The sequence below is a fragment of the Gavia stellata genome, chromosome 29, assembly GCF_030936135.1.
Source record: "Gavia stellata isolate bGavSte3 chromosome 29, bGavSte3.hap2, whole genome shotgun sequence".
Classification (NCBI taxonomy): domain Eukaryota; kingdom Metazoa; phylum Chordata; class Aves; order Gaviiformes; family Gaviidae; genus Gavia; species Gavia stellata.
Genome location: NC_082622.1, coordinates 2,429,123 through 2,446,485, shown reverse-complemented (window position 1 = coordinate 2,446,485; position 17,363 = coordinate 2,429,123). Strand labels below are relative to the sequence as shown.

The following is a 17,363-nucleotide window of genomic DNA, read 5'->3' as shown; positions in this document are numbered from 1 at the left end:
TGGCGGGGGGCGGTTCGGGGGGCTGGGGGGTCTTGGGGTTCTGGGTGGGGGTACAGGGGTGCTGGGTGGAGGGCTTGGGGGGGCTGGGAGGTTTGGGGGTGCTGGGTGGGGGTAGGGGGGTGCTGGCTGTGGGATGGAAGGGGGGCTGTGGGGTGTGGGGGGCTGGCTGTGGGACTGGGGGGGCTGGAGGTGCTGGGTGGGGGGTGCAGGGATGCTGCCTGGGGGGGTTCGGGGGGCGGGGGGGCTGAGCAGAGGGTGCTCCCTGGAGGAGGCAGAGCGGGGAGGAGGAGGAGGAGGAGGAGGAGGAGGTTCCTGCTCAGGGCCTCCATCCTTGCCCGGGCCAGGCTCTGCCCCAGGGCTCTGCCCCACAGAGGCACCCGTGGCTCGGGGCCGCCCCACGGCTCTCGGGGGGCCCTGGCCTACAGCAGCCCGCGGGGCCGGGGCCGTGCAGGGCCCCGCTCCTCCTAACCCCGTTTCTCACACCGTCTGGGACATGGCTGCGCCCAGTGCCAAGTCACTGCGGGCCCGATCCTCCCGCAGCTCCTCTGGGGAGGTGGGGGGGACCCCAAGGGCAGCGGGGCAGACCCTACAACACTTACCCCCAGGTACGTGGGGGGACCACTGGTCAAAGGCAAATGTTCTGGTTGGATCCCACGGTAAAATTAATGGGGGAGAAAAAGACTGAGTCTTTTAAACAAGATGGAGATCATAAACCCAACCCTGGTGTTCCCGTATGGAGGTGCTGGGGGGAAAATTTGAGAAACAGCAATATGTGAAAAGCTGCAATCAAATGAGCAATGGCATCAAAAGGAGAAAAAAATATGTCACTATGTAGTAATCTGAGAGACACTTGAAATTACATAATTCTTCCAAAAGTGACACTAGTGTCCCAGAAAGGCGCTGGGCTCGGTGGCGGCACTGGGGCACGTCTGCTCGGGCAGAAGCAGAAATATCCCAGTGGCTCCATGAATGGTGAGGATCCGGATTTAGGTGCTCTGAAAACGAGGTGCTCTCAGCCTGGAGCCAAGAGGATTCTTGTCTCAAAACACCAGGTTTTGGGGGAAGCGCTTCCCTGCTGCGGCCGAGGCTCAGGGCAGCTCTCGCTGCCCGTCAGAGGAACGGGGAGGGCAGGAGCCCATCGGCCTTCCCCATGCTGGGCTGGGATGTGGGGAGAAAGAACTGGAGAGGAGATACCAGCCCAGAGCGGTGCCTCACCAGTCCTGACTGGTCTGTGTGCTGGGACGGCCCCATGCCCACTGGAGAGGAGGCAGATCACTGCTCCGCCGTCCCTGACCTGTGCCGGGGTGCAGGCAGCAACCTGCCCGCTCGGGGGTGGCCACTGAGCCCCCCCCCAATACCGATGAATCAGTCTGTAGCGGCTTGTCGCGGAGCCTTCGAGCCCTCCGTGAGGAGGAGGAGGAAGAAATCGCCGAGATGAATCATCCCCGCGTTCCCTCCGGAGTGCTGCGCCGGGGCTGGGGGGCGGCGAGTTCGGGGGGTGGCTGCCAGCAAAGGCAGGAGCCCGGTGGGGGGAGCTGGGCATGGGGGGTGATGAGTGGGGCATCCGTCCCCCCACAGACATGGGCCTTGTGCCCTGCCAGCGCTGTGGGGAGCAGCCGGTGACCCCCTGGCACAGCCCCCCTTCCCCTCCCAGTGCCACGCTGGGGCCATGGGGGCATTTCACAGGGGTGCCCTGGCACCCACAGTGGGGTGGCTGCCCTGCCTGGGGCTGTGCGGGGGCTCACAGGACAGAAATAGGGTCAGACACGTCAGAAATCCCCACGGAACCCCCCCAGGGTGGCAGGAACCGGCTCCCAGTGCTGACCCATCATGGGGTGTGGGGGCAACCGCAGCCCCAGCCCCGGGCAGCATGATGCCCTGTGGCACTGGCACGGGCATTGCGATGGGGACGTGCCAGGGGACGCCCCGGCAGAGCCCTGCTCCTGGGGGTACCCACACAGGCGTCCTGGCTGGGGTGTCACCATGCAGCTCCAGCAGCAGCCCCCCCAGTTCGGCCCCCTCCTCTCCCAGCCCCTTGTCTGCATTAAAGCCCCTTTGTGCCACTCATGCCAAATCCCCCACCACCATTGTACCAAATCTGCTGCCACCATCGTGCCAAATCCTCCGGCACCATCATGCCAAATCCTCGGCACCGTCCAGCCGTGCAGCCCAAAATAGCCACAGGTTCACCTGAGCAGGGGGGCGGGGGGCCAGGGCTGCCCGCCTGCCCTCATCCCACTGCTCCATATTAATGAGCCCCCTCCTCCTCCGGTGTCCGGCTGTGCAGTCGGGGCTGCTGCCGTACCTGACGCAGCGAGACGAGGCCACCGCCGCTCGGTGCCGGCCGCCCTCGCCATGGCCGGCTGCTCCAGCGTTCTCCAGCTCTGGCTCTTGCTCCAAGGCGCCTGCCTCTGCCTGGCCCAGATTGTAAGTCTCTGCTTGGTCCCTGCTCTGTGCCGGGCTGGGATGGGGGACGGAGAGGGGACGGTCCCCATCTCCCCCGTCGCAGACGCTCGCTCGCAGTGCTGGGACTTTATGCTTATTTTCCTAGCACCTTTCGCTCGGTTTTCCCAGGAATGTCCCATGGGGGGGTTGGGAGCAGCCCCCAGCCGGGATGCACAGCCCCGACCCACCAGGGACCTCTGTGCCGAAAGCTGCCTCCGGCCCGCGGGACAAGGACAGGGCTGGGCTGCACGGCTTGAAGTTTGGGACTTGTTAGCTAAACAAGTTCAGTTTTATTTTCCCCTTGGGGCAGCAATGGGGGACTCTGCACTGTTTCCCTTCCCGGCAGCTGCCAGATCTTCCGCCTCCCATCACCTGGAAAAATACTTGTTTGCTTCTGCTTTGCTGGGACGCGGTGCGGAGCCAGGCTGAGCTGGGCTGAGGGGGGCTGGGGGGGGCTCTGCCCTTCCCAGGGCTGCCCGGGGGCTTCGGGGGGCTTGCCGAGGGGCAGCGGGGAGGGACACCAGTGGCGGAGGTGCTGAGGGCCGGGGGTCCCGGCAGGCTCTCCGGACTCACCCAGGGGCAGGAGAAAATGCATCGGAGAGAAGTGAAGGGAAGGTGTCCCTCTGCTCCTCGGGGCGAGCGCTGCAAGCGGGGCAGGCAGCGTTCCTCCTGGGATCCCACCCGAGAAGAGAAAAACTCTCCCTGCCCTGCAAACACAAAAATCAGATTTTTATAACAGATTTGGGAGAAATCTTCCCATGTGGCTCCTGAGCTGCCTGCCGGCACGGACAGCCTGGCTGCGGAGAGCTGGGAGGGCAGCTGCCTTCCTAAAAGAGTCCCCCCCGGGATGCCCATGGGCTTGTGGTGGCAGGGTCTGGCCAGGGAAACGGGTTCCGGTCAGAGCAAGGGGGATGTGGGAGCTCTTGGAACAAGGAACCATTTGGAAATTTTTCGGGCAGGACAAAGGTGCCATTCACGGGTGCTCCCAGGGACCGGTGCTCGCTCCCACCCCAACCGCCGGGTTCGCTTCCAAGGCGAAGCCGGGGCTCTCCTAGTTCTGTGAACAAACCAGCAACACCTCTCATCCTTATACATTTCACTTTAAAATAAATAAGCCTGGAAGGACGGAAGAGTCGCAGGCGTGCCGCCCCAGCCAGCCCGTCTGGTTTTCATTTCCAGGAACACCAGGGGTTCGGTCTCCGGGACCGCAGTCTCTTCCCCCCAAACGCCCCGTTAGGATAACAGAGATTTCTTTGCGAAGTTGCTCCTGCGGAGTCCTGTGCAAACCTCAGAGCTGGGGCCAGGCTGCTCGGGGAGCTCCCCTGCCGCCGGCTGAATGGCGCTTTTGTGCGACGCTGCGGAGCGCTGCTGCGGGCAGCGAGCCAGCCCTGCGCAGGGAGGGGTGCTCCCATGGAGGGGTTCGGGGTCCCCGCTTCATACCAGGGCTTCAGGCACCTAAATCCTGCCGGTGCTCTTAGACATCCAAGTGCCAGGCTTGCACCCCAAGCCAAGAGGGGCCTTTGCAAGCGCTGCCATCGCCCCGTCGAGCCCCCGCTCCGCCGGGGCAGGAGCCCCGTGGGCACCAGGGCAGGAGGGCAGGGGGGAGCAGCGATGGGGTAGGAACCAGGCAGGGGATGGGGAGCTGGTTGTGCCAGCGTGGGGGGAGATTTCCTGGATTTCTCCATCCATGCCCTTGCCGGGGGGGCACAGGCCAGGCAGCGGCAGACCCGTGGGGAGGGGCAGAGCTCTGACGCCTTGGGGTGCTCGCTCCATCCCAGCTCTCTGGAGACGGGTCCCCAGCACATGTTGGTGGCAAGCGCTGCACCCTGGGCTCCCTCTGACCCCCAGCATCTCTCCGGCTCCGGCTGCTCCTTCTTGACGTGGGTCCTGTCCCTTTGTCCCCTTAGCGAGGGCCGCCGGGAGAGCCTGGCCCGCGAGGGCCCCCCGGTCCCCCAGGAGTGCCGGGAGCGGATGGCATTGACGTGAGTAGTGCGCGGCCGGGAACCTGTGCAGGCTGCAGGGAGGGAGGGAGGGGACCTGCAGCACAAAGAGGGACATTGTTTCGGGGCAGAGGCTGGGTGGAGGGCAGGGGGTGCCGATGCCATGCGGTTCCCTCACTGCGCTGCTCCCGGGCTGGGGCAGACGGAGCACCCCCGGCTTTGCTGGTGGCCCTGGGCAGCAATGATGGCAGGGGGGAGCACAGCCCCTGCACCGTGGCTCCATCCACCTCCCCGGGACAGCAGCCCGTGGCCTCCTGACCACCTTAGGAAACGGGGCCTGAAATGCTTTTTTGGGAGCACAGCGGCAGGGAGGTTGGGGTGCAGGGTGCTCAGGGCACCCCTGTCTGGGCAGCGGAGGATGCTCTGAGGGCTTGGGTGCAGGGATCAGCCCAGAGATGCCTGGTGAGGAGGGGGAAATGGGGGGCTGGTGGGGAGCAGGACACCCAGGCCGGGTGCCCGCAGAGCGGCGACGTGGCTGAGGGCTGTGGCAATCGGCTGTGGCTCCCTGAACAGAGGGGAGATCTGTGAGCCAGCAGAAAGCACCCTTTCTCCCAGCCTTGCCCCCACTCCCCCCTGCCCCAGGGTGTTATTTTAGTGCTATTTATACCCAGAACAGCCGCAACCCTCCTGCAACCCCAGCACAGCCCTCTCTTCTCAACGCCGGCCCAATCCCGACCTGGCCGCTGCGCTGGGGGATTGAGCATCTCGCTCCGGCTTGGGGAGGTGAATGGGAGACATGGGTCCTGAGCCCCCCCCACTGCTGGGGCTGGCTCTGCGGGGTGACAAACCCCCTTTTACAACCTTCTTCCCTTTCCCCAGGGTGACAAAGGCTCTGCCGGAGTCCCCGGGACCCCGGTGAGTACATGTGCCTCCCCCCAGCTCGCCGACGGTCACACCCCTTCTGGAGGAGCTCCTTTCAATCTGCCCCCCCCTTTCTCTTTTAAAGGGTGCCAAGGGGGAGCCCGGAGCCCCTGGTCCAGACGGGCCCCCGGGGAAGCCGGGCATCGACGTGAGTACCAACCCCTGTCCCCCCCGCGGCGTCCCTGGCCGCAGCCCCCAGGTCGCAGCAGGGTCTCAGCAAACTCCTCTTACCCCCGGCACAGGAATCCTTTTCTGTGGCACGTAAGAAAGTGCCAAAATCCCTTCGTGTCGGAGCTGAAAGCACCTTTTGAATCACAGCAGGAAACGCAGGCAGAGCTCTGGCAGGGCTGCTGCCACCCTCTCCCACTGCCCGGGCCCCGAATGGGTGTCCCCCTCCACCCCACGCAGGCGAGAGCCGTGCCAGGAAAGCCACGGCACGGCACCGACACCCCTGACCATGAAAAGGCTTTTCCTTGTCCTTTACTGCAGTGGCTGTCCTGAGCCCTGCTTCAGCTCTCGTTTCCTTCAGAATAAATCTGGAGCAATCCCATGGCCCCCTCCCGAAGTCACCCCCTTGGCACCCATGTAGGTGGCATCAGTGACTTCTCCCACTGTCCCCTCCCCGGCAGAAGCACAGCCCAGGGCAGAGGTGGTGGGTGGAAAGGGGATGGAGCTGCCTCCTTGCCCTGCCTTGATGCCCTGATGCTTGTCGGCTGGCTCCTGGCCCCACGCTCCCCCGGCCGGGGTACGCAGGGGTGCGTGATGGGCGCCCAGGGAGGTTTGGGTTGGGTGCCTGTCCCCCATCCCCAGTGCAGTGCTGCACGGGTAAGCACCTGCGAGCATCAGACATTTACTTGCTCACCAAAAGGAAATACAAAGTAGAGGGTCCTCTTTTGTGTCTCTGGATGGCACTTCATAAATCTTTGGGGGTTTAGTTATTCTTCAATAATAAATGGATAGAATAATAGCTGTCATTATAAACATGCATTATTCATCCAGGCTCATCTGCCTGCAAAAGAGATGGGCTCTTGAATACGGACGTGAGCAGAGCCGGGCTGAGCGAGGGGCTCTCCACCCGTGCCGTCCCCACGTGCCCGGCAGCGTGCAGGAATTAGCCCGTGGGTGAAGCTCAAGCCATCAGCTGCAGGGATCCAAACCCCGGCACAGGCACAGCCCTCGCCTGCGCTGGACTGGGGGACGGGGGAGCCAGGGAGTTACTTGGAGTTGATATAACTGGGATCACGGATGGGCCGAGCTCCCCATGTGCCTCTGCCGGGGCTGGGGCAGCCGTGCTGGATGGGTCCAACGATTTGAGGGTCCCTGCTGAGCTCCAGCACGGGGGTCTCAGAGCAGGGCAGCTCGTGGGGGCTGCGAAGCATCGCTGCGAGTCTCTCTGTGCCATCGGGGCTTGGGTCCGGGTACAGCTTCATCTCCAGGTTTGCTGCACGGTGTGCGCAGCAGGGACAGGCACAAATTCCCCGCTAATAACGCTCGAGCCCTCCTGATGGAAAGACCGCTGGCAAAAACATCTGGCTGGCGAGCAGAAGGGCTGGCAATAACCTCCCGCCATCTCTCCTCTTGCAGGGCCTGACGGGAGCGAAAGGGGAGGCAGGGCCCATCGGCGGGCCAGGACTCAAAGTGAGTGAGGGGCTGCTCCGGGGCAGCCGCTCCGGGCTCCCACCTTCCCCCCCTGGAGCCAGCGGGGCCTGGCCAGGCTGGGACCAGCCCCATCGCCATGGAGGGGATGCGCAGATGAAGGAATTGGGCGACGGAGTATTTGGCAACGAGGGGGGACTGAGGCTGGGTCCAGGGAGGGGTGAATTTTAGCAGTTGACACAGCAGCGGAGCAGGGCTTGGCAGAGCCAGACCCTCCTGTTTCGGCTCCTGACTCTCCCCTTCTGTCCCGGCAGGGCCAGCCCGGACTCCCAGGGCCGCCGGGGCTCCCCGTGAGTATCTGCCTCTCCCGCACTGGTGATGCACCCGCTCTGGCTCTGGCACCCACTCCCTGAGCACCCACAAGCGGGGTGGGAGCGGAGCGGGGATCCAGCCCCAGCCCTCCCTCAACGCATCCTTGGTGGTGGCATGGGCATTGCCCAGTGCGGGGCAGGATGCTGGTGGTTTTGGGGGGTTGGAAAATGTGGACCAACTGTGTCTTTCTTCTTGTTGCAGGGTCCCTCGCTGCCAGGACCACCCGTAAGTGCCATGCCTGTGGGACTGGGGCAGGGCGGCCAGGGACCCTGCTTGGGGTTGCGCTGGAAGAGCTCAAATCTCAGCACCCCAAAAGGGGGGGTCTCGGGGCTCGACCACTCTCACTCAGTGAATGTCTCTCTTCTCCTTAAGGGGCTTCCAGGCCAGGTTGGGCTTCCTGGAGAGATCGGAGCACTGGGACCCAAGGTGAGGGGTCAGGAGGGCGCGCGGGAAAACCTCCCCTCCTTACCCCAGCATCTGCTTCTCCGCACTTTGAGGCTCCTGGGGTAAACAGGGATGACCCCGTAATGTGGGAAAGTGGGGTCCTACAGTGGGAATGGAGGGGTGATGGACTCTGTGCCTGCACCCGGGTCTGCTGGTGCCATCCCTCCCCTCCCAGCTCACGGCTGGGGGATGCCCCAGTTCCCATTGTGACAGCCTGGGTCTCTGGCGCTTTGTCACCCCTCTCCACCCCGGCTCCGGCATTACCTGCCTTCTCCCCACCCCTAAATCTCCTTTTCTGGCGCTGTTCTTTCCTAGGGAGACCCTGGACCCGACGGCCCGCGGGGTCCCCCAGGCCCTCCAGGGAAACCCGTGAGTATCTCCCCAGTCACCAGCATTTTCTGCGGGAGGGAAAGAAGTCCCCCAGCCCCTCAGCGCAGGGTTTGGGATGGGACTCGGGCTCTGGTGCACACACCTCCTGCCCCGTGCCTTGCTCCCCTCCCTCCCAGGTGTAACATTCACCCCTCCTCTAAAATCGTGCTGATATTAAACCGCGGATGCTGATGGTCTCCTTCCTCCCAGGGCCCCCCAGGACACATCCAAGGAGTGGAAGGCAGCGCTGATTTCTTGGTGAGAGCTGCCATTACCTTGTCCCTTCAGCAGGCCTTTGCAGGGTAACGGCCGCTGGAAGAGCGTGTGCCCTGGCCTGAAATACAGCCACCGGTGTAATTTGGTAACTGGGGAGCAATGGAGTGGGGAGGAGCAGGGTCCCCAGCCAAAACCATGCTGTGAGTGGTGGGTCCCCTGTGTCACCGCACAGCCCGGCTTCGCCGTGTGGCACGGGAGCCTATCCTTCCCAGCATGGCTTCTCCGCAGCCTCTGGGTCCTTTTCCAACTCAATCTGTGCTTCTTCTTCCCCACCAGTGCCCGACCAGCTGCCCGCCAGGTCCCAAGGGTCCCCAGGGACTGCAGGGACTGAAGGTAAGGGAGCCCTGGAGCTGCCAGGGAGTGAACAGCAACCGTCACCTCCAGCACGCTGTGCCTGAGCGGAGAAGCCTTCCCCGGTCTGGAGGCACGGGGAGCTTGGGAGCTGCTCTGCTCCCCTGGGAGCACAGGGACATGCACATTGAGAGAGCCCTGGAAGCAAAGACGCTGTGGGAGAGGTCCCCTGTGGCTCCCCAGCTCCTGCCAGCCCCTTCCTGGGGGGTGAGACCCCGTGCTGAAGCCCCAGCCCCAGCCGTGCTGCTGCCCAGCTCCTCCGCTGCAAAGCCCCGAGGGTTAAATCCGTCGAGCATCCCCACCGCACACCCTCGCGGCTGTGGGTGCTGAGCCCCACCATGTCGCCAACGGGATGATGAGCCCCACCATGTCACCAGCGGGCACCCCAGGGTGGGACACTGCAGGCAGGGTGGCTCCCGGTGAAGTGGCCGTCAGGACGCTGCCTCGACCCCACTGCTCTGCCCAGGGATGCTCACGATCTTCCTCTTTGCCCTTAGGGACACAGAGGCCGCCCCGGTGCCCTCGGGGAGCCCGGCAGGCAGGGCAGGCAGGTGAGTGACCTCTCCGGCAGCTTCCCAGCAGGATCCAGGCATGCCTGCCTCTGGGGGAGCTGGGGCTGGACCGGAGGGCAGGGGGCTCTGGGGAGACACAGGGGGAAGGAAGGAGAGAGGTGGGAGAGGGAGGAGGGAGATCCAGGGCTGGGAGACGGAGGGTGGACAAGGTGGTCTTCCCACAGCAGCTCCGTGGAGGGGACAGGACCTGTCCCCATCCCCTGCTGGGTCCCAGGTGAGGGGGTCTCGGGTCCCCAGGACGGTTTGTACCCCCGCTTCACCCCAACACTCACCTCTCTCCTCTCCGTCCCTCCCCAGGGCCCCAAGGGTGATGTTGGTGCCTCCGGAGAACAAGGTGTCCCAGGCCCTCCGGTAACTTATTCATTTCTCTTTGCTGCTCTGCCCCCCGGGTGCCCCAGGGGCTCGGGGCGGCCGGTTTGTGCTTGGCCCCAGACACCAGGGACAGGACATCCGTGTGTCCCTGCTCCCAGGGACCCACCGCTGGGACCGGAGCGAAGCCTTCGTCCCATCCATCTCCCTCCTCCCAGCCGCGGAGCCGCCGCCAGGAGGGTGGCAAAGCTGCATCCCGATGGAGACGTCCATGGTCAGCGCTGGCCTGGGCACCTCGGCCGTTAGCACACGTTAACGTGGATAACTCACCGGCCGGGGACAAATCGCTCATGTACAACTGAGCCCCCCTTACCCCACCTGAACGGGGGGTGCAGCGCCCAGCTCACCACGGGGACGTGGGGATTAAAGCTGTTTGAGCTCGCCGAGCACTTTGAAGATGAAAAGCAATTAATGGGCTGAGCCCTTCAGTCCGGGAAAGGGCAAAACTGCTTTGAAGCCAAGAGCTTTGGCGGGGGAAGCTGCACCAGTTTGGGCCCATTGCTGTTATTGAACTGACAACTGGAAAGGCGCCTGGTGGGGGGGCTGCAGAATTAGGAGCAAGCGGTGGGACTGAAATACCTCGCATTTGGCAAAACCGGCTGTTTTCCAGTACCAGCTTTTGCTTTAATTGCGGCTTCCCCCTGGGCTGCCCCTGGGGCCGTTTCCAGCTAAGCTGGCTGTTGTTTCCTTCCCCGCAGGGACCGCAGGGCCTGAGGGGTTACCCTGGGATGGCGGGACCCAAGGGCGAGACGGTAAGCCCCAGTGGGATGTAGGGGCAGCTGTGTGGGGCTTGGGGGTCAGGGGAAACAGCTCCCCAGGGCTGAGCCGTGGCGATGCTTCCCAGGCTGATGGCTGCTTCCCAGGAGCATCGCGAACACGGCTGTTTGGCCATCTCGAGGAGTTGGACACAGTCTCTTGCTAGTGGGGTCGGACCTGGCTGGGGGCTGAAGGTTGGGATGGGAGGAACTGACCCCCTCCCCGTGCTATCTCTGCAGGGTCCTGCTGGTTACAAGGGGATGGTCGGGACCATCGGAGCAGCCGGGCAGCCGGTGAGTGCCTTCCCTCATCCCCGGGGCTACGGGGCAGGTGGGGGACCCCGCACTTCGCTGCTTAGCCCCCGTCTTTCTCCCCTCTAGGGCAGAGAAGGCCCCAAGGGACCACCTGGGGACCCTGGTGAGAAGGGAGATCTGGTAGGTAACCTGCCCTGTTGGGGAGGGCAGCACCATGCCCCGTGTGATGGCAATGCCCCCTTTTCCCCAGCATGGCCCTGCTCCCCGGCACGGAGAGGGGCTCTGGCTGGGGTGCCCTCGACGGGCATCTCTTCCCTCTCCCAGCTCTGTTCCCTGCACCAAGAGGGTGGCTGAAATAATGCTTGTGCTCTCCTGCTCTAGGGTGGCCGTGGCATCAGGGGCCCCCAAGGAGACATCGGCCCCAAGGGGGAGAATGTAAGTACAGCCCGCGGCACCCGTGCCCACATCCAGGGCTGAGCTCCTTCCAAGGAGAAGATGCCTCTGTCCTTCTCTGTCCTATTCAGGCCCAACCTGCATCCTTACACCCTGGCTCAGCGCAGGGCTGGGAGTGCAGAAGCAACTGCCTACACCCTGCCAGCCTGGCTGCTTTGGGAGCCCTGCTCCTCCCAGGGCTGGAGCTTTCCTTTCCCTTCCCAGCCTTTTTTTGCCCCCACCATGACCCTTTCAGTCCCTCTCGGAGGTATCAGACCGAGCGACTCTTCCCCCTTTCGCAGGGTCTCCCGGGCATTGATGGCAAAGACGGCACCCCGGGTATCCCAGGCGTGAAGGTGAGCTGCTGCGGGCAGGGGCTGCTGGGTGCTGCCTGCGCTGGCAATGGGGAACAGCCTCACGCTGTTCCTCGTACCACTGCTTGCTGGAAATGATGGGGACGGCAAGTGGCATAAGGTCCTGGCTCTTGACATGACATCTCCTGACTGGTGGAGTGTGGCTGTTCCTGTGGGGTCAAGGACAGTGTCCTCCTTTGGACCCTTGTCCCATCCATGGAAAACCCATTTCTGCACCTTTATCCACCATGCGGTAACATCCTCTCTGTCCCTCGCAGGGTGGTGTGGGACAGGCTGGTCGCCCAGGAACGCCGGGACACCGGGGACAAGCTGTGAGTACGGGAGCGTGGGAGCCTCCCGCCCGGGCAGGTAGCCCGGTACCCATGGGGTGGCACCCCCATCCCTGGGTCGTGCCAGGGTGCAGGGCCAGCACCCAGCAGGGATGCTGCCTCTGGACACGGGGCACTGGGCAGGGTCGCTGCCTCTGGCACTGTGCACTGGGTTTCATTCCGGCTTTGTTTCCGCAGGGCTTGCCGGGCCAGCCGGGAAGCAAAGGCGGTCCAGGAGACAAGGTGGGTCTGGGCCAGCCGCGGCCAGGGTCACCCCTCTAAGCATCCACCCCACGGCCCTGCTCACCCCACATGGTGCTGTGGCAGCCTCCACGCTCCATCCCTGAGCATGCAGTCTTGTCCCCATCCCGTCCCCTCCTTGGTCCTCGCTGTCCCTGAACCGCTTCTGTCTTCCATTCGCAGGGTGAAGTGGGTGCTCGGGGCCAGCCCGGTGTCACCGGTGCCCCGGGGCAGATCGTAAGTACAGAGACATCACCACGTTCCTCCCGGGCACAGCCTGGGGGTTGCGCTCACTCTCTCTGTTGCTTTTTTTTCCCTATTTGCTGTCAAACAGAAAGCAGAGTTGGGCACTTCATCCCCCCAACCCTCCTCTTCCCTCTGACCCCGCAGCAGCTTCCTCACGGGGAAGCCCCTGCGGACACTTCTCCAGCCCTGCGCCCAGCACCTCCTTGGCCACCCAGGGCAGTGGCAGCCCTTCGCCTGGCTGCAGGGGACAAGGACAGGGCCATGCGTCCCTTGGGGAAGGACCAAGGGCAGGTGATGGCATGTGAATGTGAGAGAGAGGCAGCTGGTCTGGGTTTTTTCTTTTTTCCCCCCTCTTAGGGTGAACCTGGACCTCGGGGTGAGCAGGGACCGCAGGGTGTCCCCGGGATGAAGGTGAGTCCAGGGCACCGCGGGGTTTGTGGCGGTGCTGGGAGCTGCCCCTGACTCTGCTCTCTTCCCGGGTCTCCGCAGGGCGACCGCGGCGAGCGTGGCCTCGTGGGCCCCCCCGGCGAGCAGGGGAAAGCGGTGAGTCGTGCCCGCAGCCGAGCTGGGAAGCGGGCTTTGCCTCAGCACGGCTCAGGGATGCTCAGCCCGGGGCGTTCGGGAGGGACGGGGCAGTGGGGCACGGCTGGCACTGCTGCACGGACCTCTCGCTTTGATCACGGCCGGGGTCGATCACACGCCCCGTCCTGCTGTGCCTGGCTGCTGGGGTGAGGGATTAGCCGATGGGGCAAATAGCACGGGGATTAGCGGCCCGGGGCCACACTGGGTTTGCTGCCCCGGGGGGAGAGGAATTTCCTTCCAGCCCAGCGAGAGCCGGGAGGCTGCCAGGGCCCTCTCAGAGGCTTTGCTGGGGCGGAAGAATGGCCAAAAAGTGACCTTTTTCACTCTGGCTTCCTGGGAGCCGGGGCCCCGTCCTTGGTGGAGCCCCCTGCTCTTGGCACAGGTGGAAGGGAGGCTCCTCCATTGTTTTCTGCCCTGTTCCCACACAGAGGCCGGATTCAGGGCAGGTTGGGATGCTGTGGGGCAGGTTGGGATGCCGGAGGGGACAGGGAGCTGCCCATGCATCTTGTTGCCTTGGGGAGGATGCTCTGATGGGGGAGGAGGGTCTTTCCATAGCCTCTTCTCCCTTATTTTTCACTTTTTCCTGTGTTACCTTCATCTCCAGGGACCTAAGGGTGAGCAGGGTCCACCGGGGATCCCAGGACCCCAAGGCTTGCTGGGAGTCAAAGGAGACAAGGTGACTGCTCCCGGCTGCAGGGGACGGGCTGCTCCGGGGTCCAGCTCAGGGAAGCTGCGCCGAGCTGGGCTGACCCCCCCTCTTCTTTCTCCAGGGCTCCCCAGGGAAAACCGGCCCCAAAGGCAGTACTGTGAGTACATCACCCTCCTGCCCCGGGCTGGGGGATCTGGTGGGGAATCGCTGACACCCGTCTTTAACAGGGCTGGCATCCACCTCTGGGGGGGGCTGACACCCACTGGCACCAGGCGCTTTCTCCGTCAATACCCCCGGCATCCCGGTCGAGCACAGCGGGTGGAAAGGGGGTTAAAGTGGCTGTGGAGGAGGCGGGTGCTGGCAGCGAGGGTTCACATTTCTGATTGCCTTTCCTCTAGGGAGACCCCGGCGTTCACGGCCTCGCGGGGCTGAAGGGAGAGAAGGTGGGTCCCAACAGACGGTTCCTGGGGTGGGGTGGGAGGGGACAGGGGCTGGACACAGGTCCCTGCCCGCGTGCTGTGGCCGTGCTGGGGTGTCCTGCCTGGCACGGCCCCAGGCACCGCAGCATCGCACCCCAGCGCAGCCGCGGTACGCTCGTGGCGGGGGGTACATGTACCTCCCCCCGGCTGCGTCTCTAAAGTCATGCTGTCTCCCCATTGCATTTCTCGTCTCCTCTGTCCCCAGGGTGAATCGGGTGAGCCAGGGCCGAAGGGACAGGTGAGTGACTGGGGGTTTTAGAGTGAGGGGCTCCCCTCACCTTCATGCTGGGTGGCTCTGCGGGAGCCTTGGCCAGAGGTGATCACCCTGACAAAGGCAGCGGCGCTCCACGGCGCTGCTGCACGCTGCATGCTGGTGGCCTGAGAAAGTATCTGCACTGGAGATGGGCTTCCAGGACCAGGTTCAGCCCTGGATTCAGGTTCAGCCCCTGTTTGGGGTTTAAACCCTGGCTGCAGTGGTTGGTACTGGAAGTCCTCGGGGTCTCGGGGCGCAGCCCCTGTGCTCAGGAGCTCCCTGCTCCTGACGTCGCTCTCCATCCCCACCACAGCAAGGCATCCAGGGTGAGCTCGGCTTCCCTGGCCCCTCGGGGGATGCAGGCGCACCCGGCGTGCGAGGCTACCCGGGACCCCCCGGCCCGCGAGGACTCGTCGGGGAGCGCGGCGTGCCGGGGATGCCTGGCCAGCGGGGTGTAGCGGTGAGTACCCCCAGTGCCCCACATCCCCTCCTCACCTCCTGCACCGCGTAGGTGGTGACCTGGGGGCTGCCGCCCTCAGCTTGTTCAGCTCGGCAGGTGACTTGCCTCCCACCTTTTCTTACCAGCCGGTTCCTCTGAGAAATGGCTGCTGTTGGGCTCGGGAGCTGCAGGTGCTCCCCCACGAGCTCTCCAGGAGGGCTGACCTGGGATCACGGCTTTCTAGAAAAGAGGAATTCTTTATTTCTCACTGTATAAAGCACCAGCAGCAGGTTTAGGGCCAACACGTGTCTTTGCAGCCTGCCCGGGGGACAGAATTTTTCCATATAAGCCTCATTTTATACTTGCGAAATGGGGGTGCAGAAAGGTAATGCCCTGAGGGGGTTGCAGCGTGGCTGGGCACGGCATGAGCTGAGGCTGGAGCACTCCTGGGACTGAACAGAAAACAAAGAAAGGTTGGGAAGGTGGCATCGCGTGCAGGGAGGTGCTCTGGACTGGGAGGTCAGGATGGGACCAGTGCTCTGGGTGCAGATGGGGATGGAAGGAGCGCTCTCCCTTTACACTGTGTCCATCTTCTTGCTGCTGGCAGGGCCGGGACGCTGGGGACCAGCACATCGTCGATGTGGTCCTCAAGATGCTGCAAGGTGAGGGGCTGAGCGGGGCACCGCCAGCTGGGTGGCTGCCACCGCTTCCCGTCCCACACCGGCCTCTCTCTGCCCTACAGAGCAGCTGGCAGAGGTGGCGGTCAGTGCCAAGAGAGCAGCCCTGGGTGGAGTCGGTGCCATGGGGCCCCCCGGGCCCCCCGGTCCCCCAGGGCCACCCGGTGAGCAGGGCCCGCACGGACCCATGGGACCTCGAGGTGTCCCCGGCATCCTGGGTGCTGCAGGGCAGATCGGCAATGTAGGACCTAAAGGTAGGTGGTGGGTGGCCATACCCACACCGTGCTGGGCAAAAATCCGCCTCGGGGCTGGCCCTGCCTCCTCCTGCCACACTCGTCCCCCAGCTCAGTCCCTGAGCAGGGGCAGCCCCCTCCCCTCCCCTCCCCTCCCCTCCCCTCCCCTCCCCTCCCCTCCCCTCCCGGGTCTGTGTTTCCCAGTGAGTCCTTCCCTCCCTATTTCTTTCCCTGCAGGGAAGCGAGGCGAAAAGGGTGAGCGGGGAGAAGCTGGCCGCGGCCACCCGGGCATGCCGGGTCCCCCGGGAATCCCAGGTAAGCCCCTCTCCCCCCAGCATAGAAGGGCAGGCAGCAGCAGGTCCCCGCAGACCCCGTGCCCCTTGCCGGTGCGATGACGTGCCCAGCAGTGGCTCAGACCTTCTGGCCCATCCCTGCAAACCTGCAGGTGTTCATCCCACAAATCTCCAACTTGTAGCACTCTTCGCTACATCCTCACTGCCTGCGGCTCTGCCGGCCGCTTTCCTGGCCCCTCGGCATCGCTCACTTGCCACACCGCTCTGCTAACGCATCCCCATCCTCACCGGCGGTGTTTCCCATACCCCAGCCCCTGCTCTGCTCCAGCAAAAGCTGGGCTCAGCACCCACAAACACAGCACACACGCACCTGCTGATGGCTGTGCTCCCATTGCAGGTCTCCCCGGCATCCCTGGCCATGCGCTCGATGGCAAGGCCGGGGAGCGGGGCCTGCCGGGCTCCCCAGGAGAGGCTGGCCGGCCGGGCTTGCCCGGTCCCGCTGGCCTGCCAGGGTTTTGCGAGCCGGCCGCCTGCTTGGGAGCCTCGGCGTACGCCGCCGCGCGCCTGACGGAGCCGGGGGCCGTCAAGGGACCCGTCTACTGAGGAGGCATCGGCACTGCGGCAGACCCGGCCGGCAAACCCGTGCCGGGGCTGGCAGCAAAGAGACCAGAAAACTGCAAATCCGTAGGGAGTGACCTCTGCCCGTCCCGGCTGCGGGAGGGTGCTGGGCTCGGGCAGCCGCCGGAGGGGAAACGCAGCCTCGGGAATTTAATTTGGTGTAGGTATCACCCCACTCCCACAGCCCGGGGGACGGTGGAGAATAAAGAGAGGTCGCCCCGAGTCCTGTCCTCGTTACTGGGGTTCGTTACCCACCCCTTCTGCCCGTCCTCTGCTCCTTGTGCCCCTTCCCAAAGAAATAAATTGTCTTTTATACAAACCCTCTTACTCTGTTATGTCCTGTTTGGTGCTGAATCGGCTCATTGCCGATTTCTTTTTCATCCCTCCTTTTTCTTTTTTAAAAAACCAAAAATTGTGGTTTGATTATTTAAGAAACTTGCCAGATCCAGCCTTTTTCACTGCTGGGCACTCACAGAGCTGTAAATCTTTGTAAAATAGGATTATTTTATAACTATGAATAGAAAAACCACCAACTTTTTAAAAAAATGGACAATAAAAACAAGATGGATTGTTAATGAACTGAAATGATGTGTTGATTTCTTTGAATCAAACCAAGACTATACTGGTGTGTGGGGTTATTATTTGAGGGCTGAAGTTAGTTTTTCTGTTGTTTCAAGCCCCTTATTGGGTGTCTCAATTGCTCATTCCCATCCTTGGGGACAATTCCAGCCTCTCAATAAGTTTCTTAAGCAAAAGCTCCTTCTTTTTCCCCCCTTGTACCGCTGCAAACGTGCAGAGGAATTTGCCACCCCCGAGCCCCCTGTGTTGGAGGCTGAGCAAATTTGCCAGAAATGCATCAGGCACCTTCAAATAAG

General features: G+C 63.4%; 1 protein-coding gene across 1 annotated transcript; it reads left to right on the top strand.

The window, feature by feature from the left end:
* Positions 1 to 2,355: 2,355 nt before the first annotated feature.
* COL9A2 (collagen type IX alpha 2 chain) lies at positions 2,356 to 16,473 on the top strand. Its single transcript, XM_059830895.1, has 32 exons — positions 2,356 to 2,427; positions 4,353 to 4,427; positions 5,265 to 5,300; positions 5,392 to 5,454; positions 6,891 to 6,944; positions 7,217 to 7,252; positions 7,476 to 7,499; positions 7,647 to 7,700; positions 8,034 to 8,087; positions 8,298 to 8,345; positions 8,640 to 8,696; positions 9,212 to 9,265; positions 9,584 to 9,637; positions 10,354 to 10,407; positions 10,651 to 10,704; positions 10,792 to 10,845; positions 11,047 to 11,100; positions 11,400 to 11,453; positions 11,729 to 11,782; positions 11,978 to 12,022; positions 12,203 to 12,256; positions 12,623 to 12,676; positions 12,755 to 12,808; positions 13,452 to 13,523; positions 13,618 to 13,653; positions 13,895 to 13,939; positions 14,181 to 14,213; positions 14,542 to 14,688; positions 15,275 to 15,329; positions 15,410 to 15,598; positions 15,815 to 15,892; positions 16,268 to 16,473. Exons 1-32 carry the CDS (start codon positions 2,356 to 2,358, stop codon positions 16,471 to 16,473), a joined length of 2,073 nt encoding a protein of 690 aa, XP_059686878.1.
* The last annotated feature ends 890 nt before the right edge of the window (positions 16,474 to 17,363 follow it).

Coding starts and splice junctions, on each gene's coding strand:
- COL9A2 (XM_059830895.1), top strand. CDS start 2,356: ATGGCCGGCTGCTCCAGCGTTCTCCAGCTCTGGCTCTTGCTCCAAGGC. Junction 7,253..7,475: donor CAGGGCCGCCGGGGCTCCCC/GTGAGTATCTGC, acceptor TTCTTGTTGCAG/GGTCCCTCGCTGCCAGGACC. Junction 10,705..10,791: donor TCGGAGCAGCCGGGCAGCCG/GTGAGTGCCTTC, acceptor TCTCCCCTCTAG/GGCAGAGAAGGCCCCAAGGG.